The 12892-nt window shown below is 38.8% G+C and overlaps 1 protein-coding gene across 9 annotated transcripts in view; it reads right to left on the bottom strand.

Annotated features, from left to right (window-relative positions):
- dst (dystonin) overlaps nt 1–12892 on the bottom strand; it is a 135148-nt gene that overhangs the window by 59760 nt on the left and 62496 nt on the right. For 5 of the 9 annotated variants that reach the window (XM_066696826.1, XM_066696822.1, XM_066696824.1 and 2 more), the window contains 3 exons: nt 12744–12851; nt 12552–12650; nt 1188–1337 (listed from right to left, as the gene is read on the bottom strand). In XM_066696826.1, the coding sequence (XP_066552923.1) occupies nt 1188–1337; nt 12552–12650; nt 12744–12851 (357 nt within the window). Of the gene's footprint in view, nt 1–1187; nt 1338–9608; nt 11148–12551; nt 12651–12743; nt 12852–12892 lie in introns of all 9 variants that reach the window. The other 4 variants (XM_066696819.1, XM_066696823.1, XM_066696821.1 and 1 more) reach the window with 1 other exon arrangement.

Genomic DNA, 12892 nt, shown 5'->3' with positions numbered 1-12892 from the left:
TGCATACTTATTGGAGGCCTGTGCTTTTTACATAAACAGATTAGGAAAGATAACTTGTAGAAAACATCTGTCTGAGTGTAAGTAGTTTTAGAATTTATCAGTTAGTAGCAAAATATTTAAATAATAAAAACTGTGCTGTAACTGAAAGAAGCTTATGTTGAAATGTAAAATGAGTAGTCTATATAATGCATTATTATTTATACTATTAATATTATTAAAGTGATCATTTCCAAAACTGCTTGTTCTGTGATTTTATAAAATGTGCCAAAAGTTTTATTTTGTTTTATTTATAGGGGGGGGACAAAAAGGGATAACCTGATTTTTAAAAATATGTTCTATATTTTTGAGCAGATTCATTTTTTGCCCTTTGTACTTAAAATGGATGACACAGTGTGTTATAGGGACAGATGATTTCTACATACTAGTCACCAGGTCTCACACAGTGTACAACACAGGAATTCTGCTAATTCTGTTTATGGTTACAAATTATATGTTTATATGTTTCCGAAGTGTAGAACAACAGAGAAACTGAAAAAGGAAACACCTTTTTCGGAATGTTTTTATTATATAGATGGTACTTCAATTAATATTTAATTATTTCTGGTGTATGGATTCACACTAGGAAAACAAGGATACACCCTTCTGTAGGAGTAAATTATAGTCTGGATAATTTACGTCACGCTTCTCAAATATATATGATAGAAAATGCATTGGGTCAATATATATGTGATGTACATAACTGTTCTTCAGCTTTGAATGTAGTTTTTACTAGATTTGGGTGATATATACTATTCTATGACACTGTGGAGAAACACAAATATTGGTTACCTTGGGTCATTTTCATCAAACTTTTATCTTGTTAATACCCATTTTATCTAATGAGGAAAACCACATAGCAGTGAGAAATGGCATAGGGGTTATGGAAAGTTTTGTTTTTTATGTGCTGGTAAACATAACATGACCTTTAACTATAATCAATATGGCCTAGTGTTTCTTGTGAATAGCATATGACTGACTATTATCTTTATGAAGTGATCACTTGTTAGTTTGTCCCCCTTCATGATTATGCCATGTACTATCTCAGTTATTGACAAGATTTCCATATTTTTGCACTGAGTTCGTGGTCTTTTCTGTAAAAACAGACAGAAGATACATTAGGTTGAGTGTGTATCTTACTGTATCATTACCTGGGTCTTACTAGAAGTCTCTTTTGTGTCAGATTTGCCATCTTGCAAAACCTTGTCTTCTTTACTGACGCTTGTTTTCACATTGGATACCCAATTTAATAACTTGCTAACTTTTTCACCATGTTCCTTCTTCTCATCCTTTATAGATTTCTGGGATTCGGAAAAGAAAAATACCAATTAAGTGTATTCCATGGGGTTTATTCATTGCAATACGTTTTATAAAACCAAGTGGAAACATATGTTGGGACCCACCACCAACCTATAAAATGAAGAGTGGAATTAAAAAAGGTAAACCTCCCAGCCAGTACTCTGTAAGCATGATTTTTGGCAGCAAAATATTAAGCAATATTGCTTCAAACCTGTTTTGAGTAAATAAAGTTTAATAATAAACAAAGACATTCCAGGTACCATATTTTTTACACATTTCTGAAAATAGTATTTTCATCAAAAGGGTTTTTCTCCTTGTCTCTTTCAATGAATATGTACACTTCCCATATCAGTTGCTATACATTTTTAACTCCTTGAACAATTTGTGAAATACAATACATGATAGCAATAAGAAACAGATAGTGGTGTTATTAAACAAACAAGGCATCCAGTTTCACAGTGATATAAAAACAACAATGGTTCCCATAAGACATATTTATCCCTAGAATTATATCAAATTTTAAGTTTAATAATTGAAAAGATTATATTTTTCCCACAACCTAGTACCATTACATAACATAATAATTGTCACTGTTTTCTTGTTCGTTTGTTATTAATGTGTGTACTGCTTCAGTCAAATCTATAAAATTCTTTTGATCATGCATTCTTTATCATTTCCCATTTTTTTTCTGAAGGATTTACCATTTTTTGATGTAAAATTTATCTGACAGAATTTATTGGAGGAGTTTAACTGTGTAGGCAAAAGGTTTGGTGATCAGTATGACCAAATATAGTAAAGAGGGGTCATCACCCCCACACCTTGGGGTTTGGAAGCTTCCAGTAGTTTAAGTCCAGTGTGACTATCATAAACTCCTCTTTCCAAAGCATCCTTAAAAGATATTTTCCTCTTTGTTTTTGGACAGGTTAGACTTCTAGTTTGAGACTTTTCATCTCTCAGTTGCAAGGCGGTGGCGGCATCAATTAAACCATTTTGGACGGCTTCTTCTATCGGGACGCGTGTACGTTTTTCAGGATCTATCAAGCCTCCGGTCAAAGACTGAAACTCTAGGCATCTGAATCCCACATCTCTGGCGAACAGATTCATTTGCATTGCTGTTCCCAACGACAGAGGCTTCTTGGTTTGGGGATGGACAACTCCAGTGTAGGCTTGTTCAGTGGCTTGGATTTGACGAGCCAAGGCTTCATCCAGCAGGCCATTTTGGAGGGCCTTGGAAACAGCAAACTTCTCTCCTGTGGATGGATCCCAAATCCCCCCTGTACAGGCCTGCGCCTCCAGAAGCCTCACAGCAGTGAACCTGTCAACTAGGTTTTGTTGCATAGCTTTGAAAATGGAGTATCTCTTGTTGTTGTTGCAGTCCCATATTCCAGCAATTGGGCTGGCAGGAACTTGAGGCACAGTTTTCCTTGTTATGAGAAGGTCAGCAAGCTCATTGATGGTCATGGTCCCAGCTTTATAGCTGTTCACTTCTGTTGTGCTAATGATCCCCTGATTAAAGGCATCTTCAATACAAAATCGCCTACCACTCTTATCGTCAATCAAAAAATGCACAGTGCCTCCACCTGAACCAACACTTGTGGTTTCCTTCCACATACTCTCCTGTTTTGAGAGGTCCAGGTATGTCCTATTATCAATAAATTTATCTCTATATGCCTCATATGTGGTCATCTCTGCACTTACACGAGTGTTAACTACAGAAACTCTATGGCCCTTAGCTGATGAGACACTTGACAGATGTCTGTCACCACAAGGCAGGAGAAAAACACTGCCATCAACATCAAATACACACATGTTTACCAGCTCAAAGTAGTACATTTTCTGTCCTGTATCTGGATTGTGAAAGCCTTTAGGATTGCTAATTGGCTCATACAAGTGTTGCAAAGTAACTTTATTTAAGATACCCTGCTCTAGGGCCACATTTGGAGGCAGACGAATGCTTCTTTGAGGGTCAATCACTCCTCCAGTCGCTATTTGTGCTTCAATGATTCTCTTTCCTTTTTGTCTTTCAAGAAGCCTGTGTTCTATTGCTTGAAAAACAGACAATGTTTTACCTCCATGTAAATATCCAGTGACAGCCTTCTCAGCTTCCAGTAACTTGTCTTTTAACTCTTCCTCAACTACTCCCTTCTGAAGCGCTTCCTCAACTGAGTACTTATCACCTGACATGGGATCTATAATAAACCCTGTAGCTGCCTGCGCTTCCAGAAACTCTACAGCATATGTTTTCGCTATGAAGCCTTTACTGGCAGCCTCTAAAAAGGACATCTTTTTCCTGCTTGACTCCAGGTAAAGTCCAGCTATAGCAGACTTTTTGTTCAGTAAATTCTCAAGAGACATCTGTACCTCTTCAACCGTCTTCAGGCCTAATTCTAACTTTTGGATGGTGTCACTGTCTAACAGTTTGGCTTCAGTCAGCTGCCTACCACTAACATAGTACCTGAGGCCCTGGAATTTCAATTTGTTTTCACCTCTGGTCGGGTTCCAGTCGCCGACTTTTATCACATCTATTTTGGCCTGAGAAGACTCTGTTATCTTGTTTGAACTCGTATCTTGATTGTAAGATGAGAAAATGTCTTTGTTGTTATGACTTGTAACATACATTGAACCCAGGACTGAGTCTTCAAATGTTGACCTTTTCTTTGTCGTGATCACAGACTCCATTTTCACAACCGTGTTTGAATTGCTTTGCTGGCTGTTCTGTTGTATGGCTTGTGAGCTCTGAACACTCTGAAGGCTGTTGAAAGCAGACTCCAGATCTCTGAATGAGTTCTGTTCATTGCAAATAGTATCCTTTCCTTGCTTAAATATTCTCAGTTCTTCTGTCATTTTACTCTTCTCCATATTAGCAATCTGCAGATATGAAATATTGAGAACTGTTAAAAATCTAGTCTGAATAGTATGAACAAGCAAAAAGAGCTTTTTAGAAAAAAGAAAGTTAGAACATGATGTTTTGAAGACTGCCTCGGTCTTATAAGAAGTAGATGTATACTCTTATTTGAGGCACTGTTTAAATAGCAGTACTAGTAGTTTTATTTGGCTAATACTTAAGCGCACAGAAAATAAAACATCCAAATAGAATGGACAGAGCTACTTAACGATGACAAGATTATCTATGACACAGCCGTCATTTTTCAGAACTATAGAACAAAGATGATTTAAATATTGAAATTATAATATATATGTATATACCTCTAATGATAATTTAATCTTTCGTAACTCCTCTTCCAATTTTTGCTTCAGCTCCTCTTTGGACATAACCATTTGCTTTGTAATTTGTAGCTCATTCCTCAACACCAACACTTCATCTTCAGCCTTTTGCCTAAGCATTGTGTCTTTGGTGCCCTGCAGATTTCTTTGATTTAAACTCAGCATCTCGAATTCCTTCACCTTCTTATTTTCCATCTCAAGCTTTGCCACTTTTTCATGCAAGTTGCTGACCTCCTTTTTGTAGCTAGCAATTTGCTCCTGGAGTGATCTCGCTTCTTGTTCTCCCATCCCTTGTTTCCTTTCAGCCTCTGCCACCGTGTGTTTCAGCCTTGTATTCTCAACCGAGGTTTCCTTTCTGATACTGTCGGTTTGTAGAACATTAGCTTTCAATTTGATCTTCTCGTTCTCGAGTTCACTGACGCGAGTTTTTGCTCTCACTAGTTCATGGCTGGCGGCGGTTCTATCCTTCTCTGCCTGTTCCATCTTGATATGTAGCTTGTCTAATTCCTGTTGGCATTCTTGATTTTTCCTCAGGATATTCTGATTGAATGCCTTCAGCTGCTCCATCTCTTGCCGGAGATATTTCTTTTCTCTCTCAGTGCTTTCTGTAGTGTGGATCTGCTCTCTTGATTTTTTATCAAACTCCAGTTTCACTGTGGACTCCTGTATTTTCAGTTTTTGCTCCATCTCACTTTTAAGTAACTGCAGCTGCCGTTCGTGACCATTTTTCTGCAAGTCCACTTTGCCTTTCAAATCGTCCAACATGTGCTTGCTATTCTCCAGTTGCTCTTCCAGCTTTTTGGATTTCTGTTGGTTGACTATAGCTTCCATTTGTCTTTGCTTAATTTCTTCTAGGGCTTTCTCCAGCCTCCCCTTTAACACAGTGATTTCAGATGCCAATGCCTGGCTTTTCTCTTGCAATGTGTTCTTGTCCTTCTGAAGAACTGCAATTTCCAGTCTCAAACCTGACAGGGATTTTTCAGAGGTTGTGTTCAATTCTTTCATCGTCATTTTCATCTTCTGCAGTTCATTTTCCAGCTCTTTGATTTTAGAGTAGTTTTTCTGTTTCTCTTGGGTCTCCCTTTGCAGTTCTTCCTGCACTTTTCTGAGCTTGGCATTCAAGGCATCGATCTCCACCTTGTGTGCCTGGGCTTTCTGGTCTGCCAGTTTCTTGTCCATGTTAGCAGAATTAAGCTCAGACTTCAGACTCCTAATGTCTTGTTCGTAGCCGGAATTGTTCATGCTCAGAGCTTTGATTTTTTGTTGCAGTTCTGCCGTTTTCTTCACTTCTTCATTGTAGTTCCGCAATTTCAGCTGAAGTTCATGGCACGTCTGATTTTTCTTCATCAGCTCATCTTCTATTATTTTTAACTGGGATTTTAAGCTATCCACTTGCGATCTGAATATGTTACTCTGTTGCTCTCTACTACCTTTTTCCAAACTGGCTTTGTCCAACTCTGATTTCACATTCTTCATGGACCTTTCAGTTTCAAAATTAAGTTTCTTGGTTTCTTCCAGTTGTTCTTTCAGATGAATCCCCAATCTGTTGCTCTGGTCCAGTTCACTCTCAAGGGTCCTGATTTTTAACAGGCTCTCCTGTTCTGCCTTGATCTTCAGATTGATCTCCTCTTTGACTTTATCTAGCACTTCTCTCAAATTCTCCACTTCTGCTTTTTGGGACTTTGCTTTTTGCTCGATAAAAACATTTGCCTTTTGAAGGGATTCGAGGTTAATTTTCAGGTTACTGATATCATTATCCAGATTTGCATTGATTCTCATGAGTTCATTGATCTTATACTTCAGATTGTCGACTTCAGCCTGTTTGCTAGTGAGCTCATCTTCTAGATGTCTGCTTTTCTGAAGGTTCTCGTGCTCAAAGGTGTGTATTTGAAGCAGCTTTTCATGCTTTATTTTAAGTTGTTCCTTCAAGCCCTCGACCTCGGTCTTATGGAAATGAGCCTCTTGTTCCATTGAGCTCTTGTCCCTTTGAAGAGATTTGATTTCTTCTTGAAGGCGGTAAACGGTAATCTTAAGGTCACTGGCGTCATGTCTCAGCTCTTCTGATTTTAGTTTTGAGTTATTCCAACCTGACTCGATTTCAAGTTGGAGCTGCTTGACCTTAGCATTAGCACCATCCAAGAGGTCTTTAAAACGCTGGGCCTTTTCTTCTGCTGCACTTTTCTGCAGCAGGAGCGAGTTCAGCTCCGATTTCAAGATTTTAATTTCGCTTTCAGCTCTCTTCTTTACCAAAGTAAGCTCCTCGACTGCCTTCTTCAACTCCAGCTCCTTGTGGGGCATGATGGACTCCCTCTCTGAAATCAGAAATTGGCTGCTTTTTGAGGGAAAGGAAGACTGCTGAGTGGTTTCCCTCGTGACAGAAAAAAGCCTTTCATTGAGTATCCTGGCTTCCGATTGCTGGACAAAGTCTTGCTCGAGGTGTCTCAAGTGGTTTAAAAGCTCCACTTCCGCGGCCTCTTTTGTCTTGAGTTCTCCTTCCAATGTTCTTCGGTGCTGCTCCAAACCTTGGACGTCAGAGTCTTTCCTTTTGAGATGATCCTCCAGCCGCCTTCTGGCCAACGTGCTTTCTTCAATTTTACTCTTGAGCATCCTTAGACTCTCTTCTAAGGCGGACCGCTTTGTCTCAGACTGTATGAGAAGCTGGCGTAGATGTCCCAGCTCCTGCTCTGCTGCAGCCCTGCCCTTCACAGCATTTTCCAGTTCCACACGGTACTGCTTTGCTTCATATTCTGCTTTTGTCTTCTGCAGACCTAATTCGTCCGTTATCTGCTTCTGTTTTTTCATCTCACCCTCCATACCTTCCTTCTGTCTCTTCGTTTCTGCCAACAAGGTCTCGAGTTCCCTGACACACCGAGTCAGCTTTAAGATTTCTTCACCTTTGACAGACCTTTGCAACTCCATGTTTTCTGACCGGGTTGTGTAGTCAGCTCTGTCCAATGCCTTTCTTCTCTATAAAGACAAATAGAATTATCCAACTTCTAGGAATTGTGGACAAAAAAATAATTTTTCAAAATTGAAAAAACATAAATGAGAAGGTACTTACAGGAATACTTTTTGTGTGTGTGTATGTGAAAAGCGTTCCCGCCACCTTCTGCCAAGTCAAAGCTTCTATGTTTTTCTTGTCTTATAAAAAGGCAACACTTATTTTTTATCAGAGAATATCCATCACCACCAACGATACAAATGAATGAGTCATTTGTATCGGCATTTAAGCTGAAACAATGTTATTTCAGTAATAAATAAAGCAGCAATGCAACTGTACAGACAAGTGCAAGCTTCAGAAATAAGGCTTAAAATACTGAGAACAAGGAGAAAAAAAGACCTTCATTAATTCAGGAAGGACACAAAAGACAAATGAGTTGCAACATTTGCTGGAAAAACAAAAACTCAAAGTTTTTACCTCATCATGACCTGTTTCATTGCATTAGAGTCATATAAATAACAAAATAAAGAAAGTGAACCGAATGTAACACTGTGGTACCTGTACAGATTAACACAAGGTTATGGGTGTTTTTTTTCTTGGTTTGGTTTTTGGTTTGGTTTGTTTCTCTGCTTACATGATTCGTGGCTGGGAGGTTTATTTAGACAACAAACTGTGAAGAAACAACAACAATTATTTTTTTATTAAGTCTTTTGTTAAGTTTAAATATTCATATATATATATATATATATATATATATACACTCACCTAAAGGATTATTAGGAACACCTGTTCAATTTCTCATTAATGCAATTATCTAACCAACCAATCACATGGCAGTTGCTTCAATGCATTTAGGGGTGTGGTCCTGGTCAAGACAATCTCCTGAACTCCAAACTGAATGTCTCAATGGGAAAGAAAGGTGATTTAAGCAATTTTGAGCGTGGCATGGTTGTTGGTGCCAGACGGGCCGGTCTGAGTATTTCACAATCTGCTCAGTTACTGGGATTTTCACGCACAACCATTTCTAGGGTTTTCAAAGAATGGTGTGAAAAGGGAAAAACATCCAGTATGCGGCAGTCCTGTGGGCGAAAATGCCTTGTTGGTGCTAGAGGTCAGAGGAGAATGGGCCGACTGATTCAAGCTGATAGAAGAGCAACTTTGACTGAAATAACCACTCGTTACAACCGAGGTATGCAGCAAAGCATTTGTGAAGCCACAACACGTACAACCTTGAGGCGGATGGGCTACAACAGCAGAAGACCCCACCGGGTACCACTCATCTCCACTACAAATAGGAAAAAGAGGCTACAATTTGCACAAGCTCACCAAAATTGGACAGTTGAAGACTGGAAAAATGTTGCCTGGTCTGATGAGTCTCGATTTCTGTTGAGTCATTCAGATGGTAGAGTCAGAATTTGGCGTAAACAGAATGAGAACATGGATCCATCATGCCTTGTTACCACTGTGCAGGCTGGTGGTGGTGGTAGGGGATGTTTTCTTGGCACACTTTAGGCCCCTTAGTGCCAACTGGGCATCGTTTAAATGCCACGGCCTACCTGAGCATTGTTTCTGACCATGTCCATCCCTTTATGACCACCATGTACCCATCCTCTGATGGCTTCTTCCAGCAGGATAATGCACCATGTCACAAAGGTCGAATCATTTCAAATTGGTTTCTTGAACATGACAATGAGTTCACTGTACTAAACTGGCCCCCACAGTCACCAGATCTCAACCCAATAGAGCATCTTTGGGATGTGGTGGAACGGGAGCTTCGTGCCCTGGATGTGCATCCCACAAATCTCCATCAACTGCAAGATGCTATCCTATCAATATGGGCCAACATTTCTAAAGAATGCTTTCAGCACCTTGTTGAATCAATGCCATGTAGAATTAAGGCAGTTCTGAAGGCGAAAGGGGGTCAAACACAGTATTAGTATGGTGTTCCTAATAATCCTTTAGGTGAGTGTATATGTGGATATAAATGCACATCAATAAATTCTGGTAAATTATTTCCACCACCATTGATCCATATTTTAAAGAGGTGATTAGGTATCGTAAATTGAAATAAATAATCATTGGAAATTTTTGAATTGTAAATCAGTACCTCTTCATTTTTGTTAAGTTGGGGATCATTTTCCAGGCTTTGCTGTTGTGTAGGCATTTTTAATTGTTCTGGGAATTTAGCAATGTCTTGATTATTTTGGAGCACCTTTAATTTAGGAATTTTAGGATCTTGGCATATTTTTGTATCACTTAATCTTTCCAGTCCTTCATTTTCATCAGTTGCTTTCGACAGCTTGGCCACCGAGCTTCTAGGAAAACTGTGAAGCATTTCCTGTTTGGAAGAATTTTCTTTGATCAATGATTCTTCTTCTATCAGCCGTTTTTTAAGTTCGGAATGAGCCATTTCATTTGGCTGTTGTTTCCCGTCATCTTTCTCAGTTGGATAACTATTCTCTACCATTATATTCCTTACAGCCTCTTTCTGAATGCTCATGTCTGTATCTGGGGGATTTTCATTTTCGGTAGAAAAATGTATCTTGCAACATAGACTTTCCGTCTCCTGTGGGTCAGTTTCTGACTCACACTGTTCCTCATTTATTGTCTCAAGTTCTAACGAACCCCAGGAGAACTGAGTCATGCTTGTGAATTCACCAGATGTGTCATGTTGTCTTTGAAAGCCAAATTCTTTACGGCTTTGTTCCCTATCAAAGATATGCAGATATTCATCTCTCAAAGGATCCACTTTCTCAAAGTCCACGTCTTCATGTTCATCATCTATCATTCTATCTGGGGACTTCACTTCAAATACATGTCTGTCATTTAATTCAGTGAAAGAAGCGTGCTCTTCCATCTCACCGGCAGTTACTCTACCGTTTGAGTCATCATCTGATATTTTAAACTCACTCCTTTTTCTTCTTATTAGGTCTGCCTGATAATCATTTAATTCATCTCCATCCTCAATAATTTGTAAAATGCAATCATAGCTTTCCGTGGGGTGGCTTTCTTGCATTGACGGAGACAGATTTCTACTGTCCAACAGTTTTTGGGAATCAGTGAGTGGAATACTATGGCTATGCTGATGTTCATCAAAGAGTTTTCTAGACACACTGGGTTCGACCATCTGGTCTGTTTTCTCTAGACTGGTATACACTAAGGGCTCGCTGGAGGAATCTGATTCTTGAGCAAGTGCTTTCAGAAATGCCTGCTTTCCTTGTTTACCAGGACTATAACCGGATAAACCAGCCTCTTTTTGCTTTACCACTAAAGCCTGAGACATTTTCCCAGAACTGTTCAAATCCCCCCTATCTGCTTTCGGAGAAATGCTGGATAATAGCATTTTAATTGCACTGACATCTTTAATGCCTTCCGTTATGTGGGAATTCCTTGAAGTGTGTGGTGCATTCAAGCTGCATCTTATTTCAGGTGCCAGATCAGATTGGTGATGTAAATTGTCCGAGGATGGGAAAGGTGATTCTTCTGTATCTTTAGAAAGCAGGAGGCAGTCTCTTTTGCTTATATATGTTCTACGTGGTAAACTATATCGCAGGGCATTCATCACAGGAGATCCATTACTCTCTGCTTCATCAGCCGAATTTCCCATCTCCATTGAAGGACAGAATTCACCTTCATCAGAAGAAGACTGGGCACAACAGCACAAGTTATTGATTATGGCATTTTGGTTTCTTCATTTTAAAGTGACACATCTTACTGCAAGATGAAGGAAGGATAGCCAAAATGCCCAAGTTGGATTGTAAGGAAGAAGCAGTGGAAACTTTTACACTCTTGAAAGTTGAATTTTGGTTGTAGTTAGATTAACTGATAAGTTTTTTTTTTTTAGGAAACACAGAGGACAGTTGATAAAATATCTGAACAGACAAACACTTTTAAACCATTCTGATTCTCATTGAATTTCATTTTACCTAAAATTGTTGGTGGGGTCCCAACTTCCTGTTATATGGTTAAATTAAACTGGTTTAAAATGTTTATTTGACTTTTGTGTCTTAAATTGTGTGCTTGGATCATAAAACACTTCTTATTTCTATGAAATCATGAGACAATAGAGTTACTCGAGTCATTTGCCAAGTATCACACATTGAACGGTAAATAAAGATTTCATGCTGTTAGTTTTTTGCATCCATGCACCTGTTGTTAGTCTGTTCAGACATATATGCCGAAGAGCAAAGCAGAAGTCAAGCTCAGATGCTTTGTGAAGGCAGCATAGACATTTAAAAAAACTATATATATCACAACAGGTATAGCACATATGCATTGTGTAGCTGTCATATAGCATGTGATCTGACACGGCACTGGATGCACATCTGCAATTAATTATTTGTGGGTTTATTTTTATGTAACACAGAAATACAGATGTTAGCTCTGGAAACCTGAATAAAGATTAAATGCCTGATAAAAGCAATGCAAAATGCATCATACATTAAGAAGGATATGCTCCAACAGCCACTAATCTAAAGTATTAATTTAGAGGTTACAGTTAAGACACTAAACCTCAGTTGATTTAATCAGTTATTATATTTTCCATATTACATAATTTAAATGCAATGAAAGACTGATGTAACATTGGTTTGGAGGAACCAACAGGGAAAGCCCTTAATCCATTGGCTTTTGCCATGTGCATTTAGGATAAATGGTATTGCTTAATTGGGGCATGTATGCCAGATATATACATTTAAAATCCCTGCTGTATTGCAAAGCAGGTAAATGTCAGGTATATGTTTCTTTTCATTTTCACTGAAAGAGAATCAGTTAAAGAATCACGATCACATTTCAGAAACATTTACGCATTTCATAAGAATATGAATATGTGCAAAGCTGTGTTAAAAACTAGATTAGAAAATATATTATAAAATAAATGGTGTAATTGATTTTAGGATATAAATAATTGATTATATCCTTTTTCATTGCTGCAGTTTATATGTATACAAAAATAAAACACACTTCCTGCCCAATCCTGCAGTGTTATACAGTTATGATAATGCATCTCATAAGTGATCACATTACAGCACATCTTCAGTCAATCTCCTACCTCTTCCTCCTCCGTCCTCTTTAAAGTTTCACTGGCAAATTTCACATACTGAGTCATCAGGGTCACCAGGGCTGTGTACCGGGTTCGAAGGTCCATGAACTACAACAGGAGATAAGAGATTTTTCTTTTTCAGTGAGAGACTCTCAGGTTATTAATTGAATGTAGGACTTTGAAAGGTGACCTTAACTGTACCTCCTGTATGACTACATCCGATGAGCTCTGCATCCGCCGGCGCTTGACTGGAGATTTCTGCTGCGAGTCGACCATCGCCCGGTACGTCATCAACTGCAGCTCGTAGTCCTACGAGACAAGGCACACTGTCACCACGGAGAACAAATTCG

Source organism: Amia ocellicauda, chromosome 23 (genome assembly GCF_036373705.1).
Source record: "Amia ocellicauda isolate fAmiCal2 chromosome 23, fAmiCal2.hap1, whole genome shotgun sequence".
NCBI classification, from domain to species: Eukaryota; Metazoa; Chordata; class Actinopteri; order Amiiformes; family Amiidae; genus Amia; species Amia ocellicauda.
The sequence above is the reverse complement of the archived record's forward strand: the minus strand, read 5'-3'. Positions and strand labels throughout refer to the sequence as shown.